Below are 18,147 nucleotides of genomic sequence, written 5' to 3'. Positions count from 1 at the left end.
CGCAACCCATCACTGAGAAACATCCATACACACTCAATCACACACATACACTACGGACAATTTAGCTTACCCAATTCACCTGTACCGCATGTCTTTGGACTTGTGGGGGAAACCCATTTTCAGTATATTACAAATTTTTACTATATAGCGCCAGATCACGGATGAGTTTTGAAGAACGAAACGATCCTGGATCGTGTCAAATCGTCAACAACCAAATCCAGCTAATTGAGTAATCCACGTACGAAGAACAGACCCCTGGTGCAGATGAATGTTTGCTGAGAGATTTTAAGTACAAATGAAATTAAGTACACATGAAATCAAAACTAACCATACTGATTTTGTTAGCTCACATTGCTAGTTTTGTGGTGAACAATTCATCTGTGTGTGTCATGAAGAAAAACAAAACAGTGTGCCCTTGTAATCTAAAATAGAAATCATTAGGTCACGTTAGGTCTGTCTGAGGTATTGGGCGTGGCTAACATACTTAACCACGCCCCTCCAATTGTCAGTTTTGACAGAGATATGACAACAAACAGAAATGGTGAAGAGGAGGTGTCTGTTAGGTTGTAATAACTCTCCTCAAACCCATTTCCCGATCTTTCTGAATGAAGTGCTTACTTTACTACATCGAATCAGCTCAGCAGTGGCGTAGCGCAAGATGTGGGGGTACCCCTGCACGGACTGCTGACGAGGGCCCCTGTCAGAAATCATGCTCAGTGAGGGGGTTGGGGGTTATCACATGAGGCCCCATGTCACTCGGGGGCCCCCCCACCAGGGCCGTGCACAGGGGGGTGACCCAGTGGCTAGAGCCACTGCCCCTTTGCCCTCATTGGCTGCCCCTTGGTGCCCCGCCACTGTTTCTCATTAAATATTCCATTTCTTTAGGAACTGTGTCACAATGGGGAAAAGGAAACGGTTGTAGCTTCCGGTTCATGTGGACTCAGAGTCACACATCAGAAGATAAGCACAACCACATCGCTCCACGTCTTAATAAACTTCTAAACATTGCTCCATTGAGTGTCTGTCCATGGCAAATATAAAGCAGTGACGTGTTGCGTTGGCACTTCTCCCTAGAGAAGGCTGTTTTCTAGATGTTTATAAACTGTTATTCTCTCTCAGCCGCCATTGTTGTTGTGTTTAGCAGTACACAAATTTAAAACCCCGCCCACTGCAGCGCATGAGTGTCAGAAGATTGAAAAACAGTATACTGTTCCTCAGCCTTTTTTTTTGGTCTTAAACAAAGAACGGAAAAGAACTTTGTTTTACGTATACCCGAGCCTTGAGTGGCATCATTTCCTTCAACATGCGCTAATAGTCAGCAAACACAAAGACTCAACACAAAATGAATGACAAAACTTGTCTCTATGTGTGTGAATACATACATCATCTGGGTATCCTGCACTGTGTCTCCAGTTGGATCCCACTGTGTCCTGCTCTCCTGAGGCCCCGTTTCCCACTCCATACTGTCCTGGACTGGCAGAGTACTACAAGAGTAAGAGACATCATTAACTTTAGAATAACACTTTTACAAAGTAACCTTTTTATTTTTAAAGTAAATTTTGTACACTGTAAAAACAAATGTCATGTTTATTTAAACGTCTTATATATAGTTAATATACTGTATGTATGTATGTATGTATGTATGTATGTATATAAGATTTGGTATGTGTTATATAAGTTAATAATATCAAGAATGTGCCTTTACCACATGAGAACTGTGCTACATCTGACAGATCGCACTGTGTCTTTCTGTTTTTCCTCCTTTTAAACCGGTTTAATCATTTTTAATCATTTTAATTCTTTGTTGAATTCATTTGTTCTTTACCTTACTGTGTGATTAAGCTATCGTTCTTTTAATATTCTTGTTTTTATAAAGCACTTTGAATTGCCATTGCATTTGAAATGTGCTATATAAATAAACCTGCCTAGCTATTTCTTTGTTTATTATAATTAAATAAATTATTATAAATTTCTGAGTATAACATTTTTTTTAAAGTCCTACAGCTTTTCTCAGCTGAAAACTGATATGCAGGCTGAAAATTATTTATGTACAGTTGAAGTCAGAATAATTAGCCCCCTGAATTATTCGCCCCCTGTTTAGTATCTAAAAAATAGAGCTTAAAGGGGCTAATAACTTTGTCCATAAAATGTTTTTAAAAAAATTAAAAACTGCTTTTATTCTAGCCAAAACAAAGCAAATAAGACTTTCTCCAGAAGAAAAAATATTATCAGACATACTGTGAAAATTTCCTTGCTCTGTTGAACATACTTTGGAAAATATATATATATTTTTTTCGGGGTTTTCACCTTTAATGTTTAGGACAGTAGAGATTATTGACAGGAAAGCATGGGGAGCAGAGAGAGGGGAAGGATCAGCATAGGACTGCAAGGCGGGAATCGAACTCGGGTCGCCGTGAGCACCAGAGTGCATGTGTCGACACATTAACCACTACACCACTGGCGCCGACATTTGGGAAATATTTAAAAAATCAAAAAAAAAATCAAAGGGGGACGAATAATTCTGACTTCAACTGTATATGGAGTTCTATTTCCCAAAATCCTGTTCTCAAACTCCAGTTCTCTGTTTTAATGTAAAAAATCTCCCTTGTGTGCTATCTATGTAAGGCAGAAATAACTATTTTCTGATCAGGCCCATTAACACAACTTTAAAACTTGTCATTTACTGCTAAATACAGACTAGACCACTGATACATCATGCATCATGCATCTCCAACCATTCAGATTCCACTCAACTTTCAAGAGTTCACACTCTGATCATTGATAATAAAGCGTGTTTGGCATGCTGTCCCGGGAGAGAGCCCTGAGCTCAGAAGATCCTCGAGCCCGGGGCTCCCTCACGTTTCATCGGGAGAGAGGGGAGTTTGAGCCCAGGTAGGTCTCAAGAGCTACCTTCAATTCATCCGTTTGGCCTATTCCTTGATTATTAAGGGATTCCACTGCAGAATGAACCACCAACTATTCCAGTATATGTTTATGTAGTGAATACCAAGTATTAAAACCCTCATATACTGTGCCAATTTGGTTTATTCAATTCACTTATACTGCATATGTTTAAACTGTGGGGGAACCCTGAGCACCCATTGAAACACTGGGAGAACATGCAAACTCCACACAGAAATGCCAACTGACCCAGCCTGGACTCGAACCAGCGACCTTCTTGCTGTATGGCAACAGTGCTAACCACTGAGCCGCCACGCCACCCTGTCCTGGATTAATCTAGGAAAGAGGGGGAGGAGTAATGGTGAATGGGGGATTCTTCAAGACGAAGATGACTAGTTTAGATTCGTCTGGTTGGTAAATCATAAGATAGCTAATCATAAGCACGTGATCCTCTCGAAAATAGTTTATAAACGTAACTTAAAGAGTATTTAAAGCAGACTAACATTAACACATTAACCCTAATGCACACTTCTAATAAACAAACATCATGGTGTGCTGGTGTGAGCACTGATACAGCTGTCTTTATAATCATTGTTCTTGATGTCAAGAAGAACCGTCCAAAAAGTCCCGCACCTCAGGTAAATTCCACTGGGACTTGCTTCCGTCTCTCAGGTAATAGTACGTCCGTCCCTGATCGTCGAGCGACTTGATCCACTGTCAACAAGACATTTCATTAAGTTCCCCAAATTACAAAACTCGCCTACAGACATACTACCACTAATAATAGAAAGCTAATCAGCCCAAATAGAAAGTCAGCCCAAAAGAAGGAGACATGAAGGTCAGTGGCACGGGTCTTGTACCTGCTCCTGCGTGTATTCGCTGGTGAAGGTCCAGGTACCCTCAGAGTCGATGTCGAGACTCCAGCCGGCCGGACTGCTGCGGTCCAGACTGACCCGCGGGATGGAGACCTTCTTCACATGAATCAGAGAATACTCTGCTGGGATGGAGACAGGAGACGCCTCCTCTAGCTCAGGGGATGCAGGGTAATCTTCCTCTGGAAGTGGAGGCTGTATTTTAGGGGAATAAAAATATATAAATTAGTGCAGGACATAAATGAATCGCAATTAATCACATCCAAAATAAAAGTCTGTTTTGACATAATATACGTGTGTGTGTATGGTGTATATTTATTATGTGCATGCAAATACACACATGCATGCATTTATTTGAGAAAATGTTTACTTATATATATATATATATATATATATATATATATATATATATATGTAAAATACATGTGTATATAATACAAATTACTTATAAATTTAAATATCTATGTAACAATATTGTTTTATATATTCTCAAAACAAACTTTTATTTTGAAAGTGATTAATTGTGATTAATCTTTGTCCAGCACTAATATAAATATGAATGAATCAAAATGTATTTTATTTCACTTTTACTTTAAGTTACAACTGAAAACGGAACATTATTGATCATTGTTATTGAAGTTTTGTTGGGCAAAGAAATGACCAGTTACAGTATTAATGTTATAATAATGTGTGTAACCAATAAAAACTTGATTATTTTGACAGAACGGTGTAGTGTTCAAATGACCCTTCTGGAAAATATCATCATTGTATAATTATTTCAATTTGTTTTGAATACTTTTAACTTATATTTTTTACAACAAAAAAGTATATATATATATATATATATATATATATATATATATATATATATATATATATATATATATATATATATATATATATATATATATATATGAATATGGTAATCCCTCAGTAAGACATACACCGATATTCAAGGATTCAATATATTGAGATTATAATGATTTATTATTTAAACATTTAGAGATTTTTAAAGAATTTTCAGATTGTCTTCCTGCGTACGACATGCTGAAATATTGATTGAAAATGCTGTGACTGGTTAGAGGGTTACTGTTTATTACCCCTTTACAATACCAGGGCTTCTGCAGGTTTCACCAAGTTAAATTTAAGATTTTTTGTGACATTTTTAAGACCATTAGGAATGAAATCTTAGACTCATAAAGAGCTAAAGGGTAAGCATTTTTTTTCAAATGGCCCAGATGGAAAAGATTTGTATTTAATGTTTTAAAAACAAAAATATTATAATTTAATACATTTAATAAAACAATAATAAATTAATAACACGAAATTACAATATTTTAAATATTTCTTAGCAAAATATTTAAAAACATTGTGTAAAAACAAGCAAGCTTTACTTGTATCCATACACTTTTTTCCAAAATAAACTTTCTTTAAATTAAAAAAATTAACAAATGTTTTAAAGTTTTAAAAACTATAATAAACTAAATCTGTGCACAACAATCTGTCCAGGTCGGTGTTTTCAGCAGTAAATATATGGAGCACTTTAAAACAAATGTTAAGGAAAATAATTAAACCATTATGATAAATAGAGTTAAGAAGTTGAATGTTTTATTGAGATGGATTGTTGGTGACTGTATGGGTTTTGGACAGATTGGGTAGCAATACATAAACAAAGAAAAATTAAGACCTGTTTAAAAAAATGTAAGACCTACAACACAATATTTCAGTATATTTAAGACTTTTTAAGGCCTAAAATTTTGATTTGGGGATTAAAGACATTTTTAGACCTTGCGGAAACCCTGAATAAGGCTCCATTTGTTAGCATTAAATAAACTAAAATTACAAGTAAAACTATAAAAAAATGTTTCAATCTTATATGAAAATTTTTCCTAGGAAACTTCTAACGTCTTTAATGCATTAAAATCTAAGGTTAAACTCCTTTTATTGAACAGAGATAATAGCGAATAAAATTAACCCAGGCTCATTCTGAAAACGTATTCTTGTGGACGTTTTTGGAGACTGCGAAATACGTCCCGGGAGGTACGTATTTTTGCAGTTTTTGTTTTTTCGCGAATCTACAAGAGGCTGCTGTGTGCGCTTTTTCATATGTCAAATTTCTCTCACCAGTGCCGTTCGCTCCCGCTGTTCTCGCGTAAACCCACCAGAGGCCGCTGTCGACTGACTGTCTGTCTGACTGACTGACTAGCCGACCAACCAATCGACTGACCCACCCTCCTCCTTCCCTAAACCCCAACCAATTTTACAGATTGACCCACCCACCCACTTACTTCCCTAAACCCAACCAACGATTTACAAAAGCCGTCCAGAAAAAGAAAAGCCCTCATCTGGTTTTTACCACGTTTTCGGATTTTACCACATTCTCACCCCGTCACTCACTTTTATGGATTCTGTTTTTGTCTTATCTGATTTCTGGAACCACTCTTCCCACTCGAACCCTGTCGTCGTGGTTAACTCCTCTCTGCATCTTAAGTCTGCCGACATACACGACGAGCTAACTGGACAAACTGGTTGCAGCGGGAAAGCCCTCCAGACGGAGGTAAGCGGTCAGCTGGTAAACACAAAACGCGGAAAGGCGTCATACCGCCCCGTAGAGTTCATTTAAAAAATCAGATGTACCTCCGGCTACATAATTCGCAGTCTCCAGAAACGCCTGTGGGACTACGTTTTCAGAATGAGCCTGTGTTGAATAAAACAGAGTTGTATTTTGTTGTCTAGTGTTGAATTGAATGCATTACCTAACATTATATAATGAGAATTTATTGTGAATTGTGGCCTACTTGTACTTTTGTTTATATATAAATTTTATTATTATTAGTATTAATATTTTTATTATTATTATTATTTTGTTTGAAAGATTAGTTCACTCTGAACATGCATAAACAATAAAGCAGAACACAAAGTACACAGCGTACAGTAGGTCAATATCCTGATATTACAACGTTTCATTCATTCATTTTCCTTCAGCTTAGTCCCTAATTTATTAGAGGTTGCCACAGTGGAATGAACCGCCAACTATTCCGGCATATGTTTTACACAGCGGATGCCCATCCAGCTGCAACCCAGTACTGGAAAATACCCATACACACACACTTGTACACTACGGCCAAGTTTGTGTACTCAATTCACCTATAGCGCATGTGTTTGGACGGGGAAACCGAAGGAACCGGAGGAAACCCACAGAAACATGCAAACTCCACACAGAAATGCCAACTAGTCCAGCTGAGACCCGAACCAGCGACCTTCTTGCTGTGAGACGACAGTGCTAACCACTAAGCCACCATGCCGCCACAGTATTTCATGATAAAAGTTAATTGCAACAAGAAAATGTGATGCATCATATATATCCCTGATCACAGTACACATCAGTGTACCTTCTGTTTGAATCCAAAATAATCTCCATACCGGACAATCATCCAGAAACATCAGCTGTCCAGGTGAGTTGACGTCCTCCGGAGGATCCCATGAGCTCTGACCTGACACAGTGTTAAAGAAATAATGTCTGCCTGTGTTCTCATCCAGAACCTTCTCCCAGTCCGAGCTCCACCTGCGCAGAGCAGGAGCTACCGGCGAGCAGGCAGGAGACTGAGGGAAAGACGGAGGGGATCGACCCCCTTCTGTGCCCACCGACGACTCCATTGAGCGGCTGCTGAGCGGATTCTCCCAGGTGCTGCGGCCGGTGGAGGGCTGATAGTAGAACTCTTGGCCGGTCTGGTCGTCAGTGTGGACCTGCCATCCTCCTGAGTCCAGAAGGAAGTTTTCGGGAGGCTCTGGAAAGTCCTGCAGTGAAGAAGTGATGGGGCTGGAGTTGTTGATGGGCGTTTGACGCCTCCGAGGGATGTTCACATACACCGCTGTGAGGGCGCTGTCATCCTCCACCTGATGAACAGAATGCAAATATGAAGAGCTGAAGAGCACACTTTTAACAATCTTAATTTGAAGTTAAAATGCTTAAACCACTAATGTACGTGTATTTGATACCAAGGATGGCTAAATGAGATGATGATCTCTATACCAGCAACATGAATCTGATCACTAAAACAAAAGAATCAAATCAATATTTTTACTCATTATATAAATTAAGATTACTACAGTTAACAAAAGCCATAAGCATAAAATATGGCAAGTGTATTATTAATAAACTTCAATTTAATAATAAACATTAACAGAACTAATAAAACAAACAAAAAAATGCCATACACTGGAGAAATATCAGTTAATGAACAGTTTCTGTGTTTGGTCATTCACAAGTGTTTTCAGTTGTGAATTGCATTATGGGATGTTGATCTCTGCTCTGTCGAGTTTTGATGTTGAAAATTTAACTCTACAGTTTAACAAACTGACTTTTATTGACATTCTAGGAGTTTGAAATAATATCATGCATTAGAAATAATAATATATGGAGAAATAAGTCTGTAAAATAACAGAAAATGTGCTGTACTCATCACAAGGTTTTTATAGTGTAATATACAACATCAACCCAGACAATAAATCACTTTAAACTATTAAAAATGTACATAAATTTACTTTTTCAAGGTTAAAAGTTGTTGGAAGAAATAATTGGGGAAAATAAAATAAAAACATGAATCATAAAATATGGAAAACTGCTAATCTGCGGATATTCTTTCAGTGTAGTTACTAGTTCTCCTTTTTGTTAAATACTAAAATAACTAAAACTAAAAAATTTTATTTGTGATCATAAGTGTTCATTTTCAGATATTTAGGTTTACACATTACATGAATAAATATAAATATTTTTAATTAAATAAATCATTTGATGTATGGTTTGTTAGGATAGAGCAATATTTTAGCAGAGACACAATTATTTAAAAATCTAAAACCTGAGGAAATCACCTCTAAATCAAGTGCTTAGCAATCAAACGTTGACTTTTAATATATTTACAAGCAAAATAATCTGCCAATGGTTTAAACTAAATAATCTTGTTTTTTATTTGGAGATAAGATTGTTTTGCTTTGCCCATTGATAATATTTTGATTGTTTTAAGGAAAAACTCACTTAATTTTGGCATATTATTTCTTAAAACAAGCTTGTCTAGAAAATGCTTCTTGATTTAAGATTTTTTTATTAGATATTTGGACTAGAAACAAGACAAAAAATGTAGTAAGCCTAAGTAAGAAAGCATTTTTACAGTCTACAATAGGAAATTCACCAAATATGTTCATGGATCATGATCTTAACGTACTCTATTCTTATATTTCATAAAAAAATCAAAACAAGAAAGATGAAATTTAAGAAGCCCTTTAGAAGCTTTAGACCTGACTGTAATTTGATTCACTCAACCTTTTACAGTGATGCTGACCTTATGTAAACAGCTGATTGTGTGAAGTCACAAACGTTTAGACAAAGGGCAAAACAGGCAGTGAATGGAGCGTCTGCTTTAACAGCCTCTTCCTCTATTCTCAGCTGGAGGAACTCTCCACATCAGCAAAAAAAACAAACACTCCAGAACCTCAATTTAACCCCACAACTACTGATTTAAAAATCATGCACAGCCAAAGAAACAGAGAAAAGTGGGATTTCTAGACATTAAAATATCATGTGTAATGAATAGAGGAAGATCAAACAGACGTATTTCATTATTACATATATTTTTTTTAAGCAGCCCCCAGAAACCCACCCAACCGGGAGGTCACATGTAAATAGCAAACCTATTTCAGGACCTGAACCTCTTCTACGCCTCTCTAGGCTCTTCCGTACTGGCTCTCTCTGACTCTTCTTTCATAAATGTAACCCAGGCTTTAGGCCTCGCTCAAGCTGAGGCCAGGCTTTTGCCTTTATAACTCTTCATAGACTTTCAGCAATAGAGCCAAGTCCAACACAATCTCACTGCAATTCGTATCTTTTTGATTTAGTGGCTAATTCATATGAATTCGTACGACCTAATTCGTACAATTTAGTACGATTTGCTCATCCCTCAATGACGGTTGGCGTTAGGGGTGGGGTTGGGTGCCACGCCTCCTTTTTTAAATCGTACAATTTCGTTCGACTGAACTGGTATGAATTCATACGAATTAGCCACTAAACTGACAAAACGTAAAATACCTACGTTTTTCTCATGAGATCAGGCCGGCCAAGTCACTATTCTGGACAATTTCACCCCATAACCTTGCTGGAATACCGATCAAGCGATCAGGATGGGAAAGGAGCAGCAACCACTCATCAGAAACTTCCAGGCCAGCACACACACTGCATAAGCCACAGACAAAGAACTTTGCGAGTTTGATTTAGTTATCAGATATGCTAGTTGATTATGTCCTTTGTTAAAACAATGTGATTCAGTTTTCTTTGATGATTGATTTCATGTAATTGAATTAGCAACTTACTCTCTCTCTCTCTCTCTCTCTCCTCATGGGGCCTTCTCTGCCCGTCTCACCCTCTCTCTCTCTTTCTCTCTCTCATACAGTTGAAGTCAGAATTATTAGCCGCCCTTTGGATATATATATATATTTTTCAAATATTTCGCAAATGATGTTTAACAGAGCAAGGAAATTTTCACAGTATGACTGATAACAATTTTTCTACTGGAAAAAGTCTTATTTGTTTTATTTCGGCTAGAATAAAAGCAGTTTTTAATTTTTAAAACCCATTTTAAGGTCATTATTATTAATTATTAGTCAATTATTAGCCCCTTTAATCTATATATTTTCTCGATAGTTATACAATAACTTGCCTAATTACCCTAACCTGCTTAGTTAACCTAATTAACCTAGTTAAGCTTTTAAATGTCACTTTAAGCTGTATAGAAGTGTCCTGAAAAATATCTAGTCAAATATTATTTACTGTCATCATGACAAAGATAAAATAAATCAGTTATTAGAGATGAGTTATTAAAACTATTATGTTTAGAAATGTGCTGAAAAAATCTGCTCTCCGTTAAACAGAAATTGGGGCACAAAAAATAAACGAGGGCTAATAATTCAGGGGGCTAATAATTCAGGGGGGTAATAATTCTGACTTCAACTGTATATGCATGCTTGTAAATATATGTGTTGTCTTAATCTTTTTTTGTTACCAAAACAAAAACTGCAAAAAAAACGTAGCTCTTGGGACATATTTTGCTCTCTTCAGAAATGTACATAGGGGTGCGTAATCAGAATGAGCTTGGGTTGCCTAGAGAGCCACTTTTAGGGTAAGAAAAATAATACATTTACATTTAAATGAGAAAAAATACAACCTACAATAACTTTAGTCTGATAAATTGTTCCTGTTTTTGTATTTTTTTTTATGTTTTTGTATTATTATAAAGTTGTACAAGCTTTAATATTTTCTCCTAACATATTCATTGGGGTGTACTCAATTTTTCTGGTGTAATACGTTTTGGTTTGGACTAATCTAACCTACAAGCAAGAAGATAAATTGGCAAAAAAAACTCAGCATCTCATATAAAGTTTGTTGATATAAATATATAGTAGGCCCGAAGTCACGTGTATCGTCACTTAAATGAAAGCACTTCCTGTCGAGGCAGATCTCAGGAAACAGAACAAGAGCTAACTGTCTCAAAAAAAGCAAACCACAAGCAGATATAGTGTAGGCATGTTCTCTGGTTTGGTTTGTTCTATTTAGAGATGACAAAAGACCCAGCAGATAAACCTGACATGCTCTCGTCTTGATAAGAGAACTGAGGCATTGGTTCTTTCTCACAGTTGTTCACTGAATGATTGATTATGGCCAGTTACTATTGTATTTTGATTGTGATTTTGATACGGTATGTGATGGTACTGCTGTGATGGCCAGCGGTTAGAGAGCTGATCCAGGAACAGGGCAGTCTATAAAACTGAGAGTTACATAAAAGAGTGTAGTTTAAGATGTTGTTTGCAGGTAGCCAATAAAGAGGATCAGCTGGCATCATGCAAATGTGTTAAGAATCTACACAGATCCATTACAGAAAAGAAACTGCAATTATTGTTACATTTTTTCAAAGGTTTAGGATTGATTGAATTGAACTTTACTGATCATACACTTTGGCCTTTTAAAACTATTAAAAACTATAGAAAACTATAAAACTAAAACTATAGACGTGTACTTTCACAAACGGCTTCAAACATTGTGTGAAACAGCACAAAAGGTACAATATAAAACTATAATGAGCCCTATCATACACCCGGCGCAATAAGGCACAAGACGTGTTTGGCATGATTTGCTGTTATTTTCAGACCAGCGCAACCCTAGTTTTCCTGTTTTTCACCAAGTTGTTTTAATAACAAATCAATTTGCGCCATTTTGTGAACTCATGGCCGTGCTGGTCTAAAATAGAGATGTGTTAATGCACATGTTGGCGCGTTGCTATTTTGTAGAACTGAAATAGACTGCATCATAGACCATCTAAAAGCAGGTCTAAAGTCTAGCGCAGAGTGCGTTAGTTGTGCGCCTATGTGGGTTGAAATGCTTACACATCACTTAATACACACAGGATGTACAGCAATACACAAATATCTTTACATATAAAGAAAATTGAAGGATTACAAAAATTTATTTTTAATACATAAATATAAAATCCACTACCTCCATGCCTCATTTTTGGAGCTTTATCAGTTTATTCAAGGCGATCTGCATTTGTATAATGTTATTGATATTAGCAGTATTATTTATTATCTGCATATTTATATTTGTTCTAATAAAAACTAGTTTAGATTTGTCCACCTGTTGGGTTTTGGAGACGTCTGCATCACCATGTGGAGAATAAGAAAAGGACAAGTGTTTGGGTATAACTTATTCATTTTTTGACCACACTTTGTTATTATTGTTCATTTATTCGTTTGCTGGAAATTAGAATTGAATCTAAAAATAGTTTTGAAACAAATCTTTGCGCTTAACAAACAAAATAAATCTGTAGGCTAATGGATGTCTTCAGTGGAGCGAGGTTCCAACATTTCCTTTTCCACGAAAAGTAAAGGAGTAAAGAGTAAAAGTAAAGTAAAGAGAAGGGAAAGAGGCCGAATGGATGAGGCTCGTTCTTTATCATCGCGCTGTAGATGGTCTGTTTAACTGTTTACTTGCTAGCGACCGTTAGGTTTTTCCACTTACAAAGTCCAACATGTAAATAGCAAATGTGTCATGGTGTGACAACTGACTCTTAAGCCCTGCTCACACTGTGAGATTTTAGCCACGATTTTGTCTTCTAAGATAAATTTGGGAAATCCTAAAAGATTCCTGAAATCCTGGTTTGACATGTTCAGTGATAGCGGCTTAGTGTCCTTTTGCGATCAGATTTTTCCTCAGATGAGGTTCTGGCAGTGTCAGAAGATTTCAGACACTTACAGTGTGACAACAGCTGCGATGAGCGTCAATCCAAGAACCAATAGGAGCTCAGAATCTGATGACGCGATTAATGCGATAATTCAAATGACCACGGGGAAATGTTTTTTTCTTCCTGGTTTTATTATTGAGACACGGCGTGTGCAAAATTGCCACTACAGATTGTTTACATTTATTGTGAGGAATCATTTCAGAACACAGGATAGTGAAAGTGTCACGGGTGGATGAAGTCAAACTCCAGGGGTGTTTTTTGTGTTTGGCGAGTCTTTATTTTCATTCAGTCTGACTTTATGATAGCTGAGATCTTACAGTGTGACATGGGAGCCATGTTCATGCAGTCTGACATGCTACAATCGTTCAGGATTATAAAAAAATTGCATGGTGTGAGCCGGCCTTTAAAGGGAATGTGAGACTCTGATTGGTTTAATGCACGTTATGCTCAAAACGCATCCATAACTCATTAAGAGAATAAGCTCAACCCTGTTAGACCATGCGCTGTGGTGCAAAGCATATTTTTCTGTCCTTAAAATAGCTTAAATTCAGACATGCACTTAACGCTTTAGACTTTGCACCTAGATCATTAAAATAGAGCCCAACAGTAAGCACACTTAAGTTGCCTTCTATTGTGTAAATATTATCTGTAATACGATATTATCTGTATCTGTAATATCCTATTAAGTACGTTCTTTAATGTGCTTTTAAAAATTGAACACTGTACTTAAACATTCTGTAAAAGATGCTAGGTTAAACACAATCGATCTGTGTCAGGACAGCATGAGGATTAGGTTAACTTGTTAGTTTTTACAAATTTTAGTGGATTGAACATAAAACAATTAAGTTGTTCCAAAAAAATCAAGAATTGAATGATGTTTCAGCTCATTTAAGGAGTTTGAACAAACAGCAAACATCATTTTTCAGAGCACTTTTTTTACAATGGTGTGCAGAGATCACTGACACAAAGATAGAGTGTCACTATGTTGTTGTTAAGATGTTCAGAATGGTTGACACATTACTATGTGGCTGCTGAGTAGTTGCTTATGGCCCATTTCCACTGACCTCATTATTTACATTTAGACTGTCAAAGGAACCAAAATAGCGAACCGTATCACTTATTTGGCGCCCTTTCTTAAGGATATGTACTGTAGCTAAACAGTATGGTATCAAAAGAGCGGAGCTAGTCTGGTTGCTGAATGCTATTAGTTTACAGAGAATCCTCACTTGTGTGTGCAAACAGGAGGAACGACAACACAGGAAGTGACATTTTTTAAAAACACAGCCAAAACACAACACCGTAATAACACAATGATGGTGCAGAGCAAGAAACCATGTTCAAAAAAAGCCTGTCGTCTTCTTGCGACAAACAGCCGCATGCCAAAAAGCAAGAATAAAATCCGCTGTACTGTACTGTATGTCCTCCATTGCTATTTTTGAGGCTGTTTGCATGTCATGTCTAAACATGTGGAAAGTGTGTGGGACGCCATTTTCTATCTCTATTTGTGTGCACTTGTGCATCTACATTTAACATAATGTGCTTGAGCCCGTACAGCTTTCCTCTCTTTAAGCGAGCATGACATTGATTTTTAACTCTCTGGCATGCATCATCCAAGTAAGTGTACTGTAGTCAGTGGAAATGCAAGCCTGATCAGGGTGAGCCGTACCGAACTGAACCGAACCAGTAGAAATGAGGAATTAATGGCTCTATCGAGTCTCTGTGATATTCTGAACTCACACCAAGCCAGCAGTCACCCATATGCCCAATGATAGACCATCCCAGAGCGTGGATCAGCTTACATTTTGATTCGTGTTTGGCTTCATCAGAACTAGACATACTCATTCAGGGGTTTTTTGGATCCTGAATGTGTTTAATTGACCCTTGATTGACAGGAGATCCAACTAATCATAACGCATATATTCTGTGTCTCCGACAAACAAAATGGACAGACCAACTAGGCATAGGTTACAAACTCATATAGGATTTACAATGCAGATCACAATTACCCAGAAAGGCTGCACATACAGTTGAAGTCAGAATTATTAGCCCCCCTAAATTATTAGCCCCCCTGTTTATTTTTTTCCCCAATTTCTGTTTAATGGAGAGAAGATTCTTTTCAACACATTTCTAAACATAATAGTTTTAATAACTCATCTCTAATAACTGATTTATTTTATTTAAAAAAAATATAGCTTAAATCGACTAATAATATTGACCTTAAAATGTTTTTAAAAAATTAAAAACTGCTTTTATTCTAGCTGAAATAAAACAAATAAGACTTTTTCCAGAAGAAAAAATATTATTGGAAATACTGTGAAAAAATCCTTGCTCTGTTAAACATCATTTGGGAAATAATTAAAAAATAAAAATAAATAAAATCAAAGGGGGGCTAATAATTCTGACTTCAACTGTTAATTTGATCTATTCCTGAAACCTAAAGAAGTGAAAGAAATAGATAATTTTGTGTGGATGGCCTCATCATCAACTGTCAATCAACAGTGCCTTCACTTGCTAAAAGGGGGACTCGAAACACAAGTACTCAAGACTGATAAACTAAACTTTGTCATTGTATAGCCTTCGAAACTTTAGTTTATAGCAGTGGTTCTCAATTCCGTTCCTCATACCCCCCCTGCCCTGCACATTTTGTATGTCTTCCTTACTTAACACACCTGATTCAGATCATCAGCTCGTTAACAGAGAGATAAATTAACTGATCTGTGTGTGTCAAATAAGAGAGATGCACAAAATTGAGAACCACTGGTTTATGGATGTGTGACGTGACAGTAACCAGTGAACTACTTTTCGGACTACTTGAAGATAATTCAAACTGCATAGTCTGGATACCCAGAAAAAAAATGAATTAATCCAACATATGCTCATCCTGAAAACGTAGTCTTATAAAAGGTTTCTGGAGATCGCAAATTATGTAGCCAGAGGTACGTATGGCTGCATTTCATTTTTTTAACGAACGCTACGGGGCAGTATACAGTATATACGGGGCAGTATATGACGCCCTTCCTTTTCGCGCTTACCAGCTGACCGCTTACCTCAGTATGAACAGCTGTCCCGCTGTAACCAGTTTGTCCCATTAGCTTGCCATGTATGCCAGCGGACTTGAAACATAAAGAGGAGTTGACCACGACAATAGGGTTCGATTCTGGTGAAGAACGGTACCAGAAAGCGGGTAAGACATAAACGGAATCCAAAAAATAAAATAAACAAGTAAATAACAGGGTGAGAATGTGGTAAAATCTGAAAACGTGGTAAAAATCAGACAAGGGCTTCTCATTTTCTGGATTGCTATTGAAAATTGTGGGTAGGGTTTAGGGAAGTAGGTGGGCGGGTCAATGGATAAAGTTGGTTTGGTTTAGAGAAGGAGGAGGGTGGGTCAGTCGATTGGTCGGTCAGTCAGTCAGTCATTCAGTCAGTCAAATGGCAATTAGCATACACAGAGGCCTCTCGTGGACTTGCAAAAACAAAAACTGCAAAAAAAACATACCCGCTAGGATGTATTTCGCGGTCTCCAAAAATGTATATAGAGGTACATTTTCAGAATGAGCCTGGGTTGAATTAATCATTACATCTCATATATTCATATGCATTATTGTCTTTTTAAAATGGTTTCCATGTGTTTGAGAGTTATGTGTTAGGGAATCTAAACTAAATTTCAACTGTATTCAAATGATCTGAACTTCCCATCATTATATTTTTTCCCATCATTGTAGACTATAGCTGTGGTCCCTTGCATGCATAATTCTAACCTTTATGTCTGCTTTTGTCTGAAATCAGTACGTAATTTGTACAGTAATTATTGATAGGGGAGTGCTGTGGCTGATACTGAAAGCATGTCGGACAGTGAAAAAGAGGCGGGGCTTTGCAAAGGATCGGTTGCCATCTATCTGCATCAGTGGCATCATTGAAACTGAGAACTCTTATTGTACATGTCAGTACATGAAAAGTACAAGAAAGTAATTAAAGTGAGCACTAAAGAGAAGAAAAAAGCTGTAGATTTCTCTTAAAAGGCCCCTAATATGGCGTTTGAAACCGAACTAATTTTGATCTGGAAGTATTACAATAGGTTTTTCATAATACACAATTCTTAATCAGATCTTTTCTCACGGTGACTGAATGACTTTGAGGATATAGTCTCTCTAAACCCCGCCTTTACAAATATCTACTGTGTTCTGATTGGTCAGATGACCCATCAGAATCGCTCTGCTATTGGTTTGCAAGTTGGTTTTACAAAGAAACCAAACGGTCATGTGAACTTCATCCCCATAAACTTCCTCTGCTCTTTCTAAACACGAACACATGAACAGAGAAGACGACACTGGCTTTATCACATGAAGCCCATGCAAAGGGCTCTTTTGGAAGCCCATGCAAAGATTTCAGTGCACAATACAGAATCTTCTTAACTGATCAACACGAACCGGCCCTCAGTGACAACTACAGTGTTTAAGAAGAGATGATTTATGGAGACAACCAATAAAGACTAGTAGAATCTATTACAAACTTACATGCTGTAGGATTGCGCAGGAAGTAAAACTGGAGTAACTGACAGTTTCAGGGGGTTCAGGATCATTCGTTTTTCAACCAGAAAACAATGACGCACATCATGCACATACAACAACTATACACACTAGGGTTGTCGTGATCCCATTAATTCATGTCATGATACTATACCAGCTGAAGGTATTGTAATTCATAACTCAAATCCATGAAATAAAGAAGTATATGCACGTCTCTTTACCTAAAATGTATTTGTACCAACAAAAATATATTAAAATAAAGATACAAATTATTCAAAACAAAACCAAACCCTAAAGGGGCAGTTTCAAAGAGTTATAAAATATTATTTGTGGGGTATTTTGAGCTGAAGCTTCACATACACACTCAAGGGACATCAGAGACTTATTTTACATCTTGTAAAAAGTGGCATAATAGGCCTCCTTTATCTCTTATGTAGTGTGTATTAGGGTTGCACTGTTTACTTTGGTATGGTAGTATCGTGATACTATGGCTCCAAAATACTGGCGGTGCCACTGTAGTTTGTAAACGGTGATATCTTCATTAGCTAACTGTCTATC

The 18,147-nt window shown here is 37.0% G+C and overlaps 1 protein-coding gene across 2 annotated transcripts in view; it reads right to left on the bottom strand.

Moving 5' to 3' along the window:
• arhgap27 (Rho GTPase activating protein 27) overlaps positions 1-18,147 on the bottom strand; it is an 84,274-nt gene that overhangs the window by 19,452 nt on the left and 46,675 nt on the right. For both annotated transcript variants that reach the window (XM_056469238.1, XM_056469239.1), the window contains exons 3-6: positions 7,197-7,670; positions 3,762-3,968; positions 3,535-3,615; positions 1,383-1,484 (exon numbers count right to left, since the gene is read on the bottom strand). In XM_056469238.1, coding sequence (XP_056325213.1) covers positions 1,383-1,484; positions 3,535-3,615; positions 3,762-3,968; positions 7,197-7,670 — 864 coding nt within the window. The remainder of the gene's footprint in view (positions 1-1,382; positions 1,485-3,534; positions 3,616-3,761; positions 3,969-7,196; positions 7,671-18,147) is intronic.

The sequence above is a fragment of the Danio aesculapii genome, chromosome 12 (genome assembly GCF_903798145.1).
Source record: "Danio aesculapii chromosome 12, fDanAes4.1, whole genome shotgun sequence".
In the NCBI taxonomy this organism is placed as follows: domain Eukaryota; kingdom Metazoa; phylum Chordata; class Actinopteri; order Cypriniformes; family Danionidae; genus Danio; species Danio aesculapii.
Note: the sequence above shows the minus strand (reverse complement) of the source record. Positions and strands in the feature narration are given on the sequence as shown.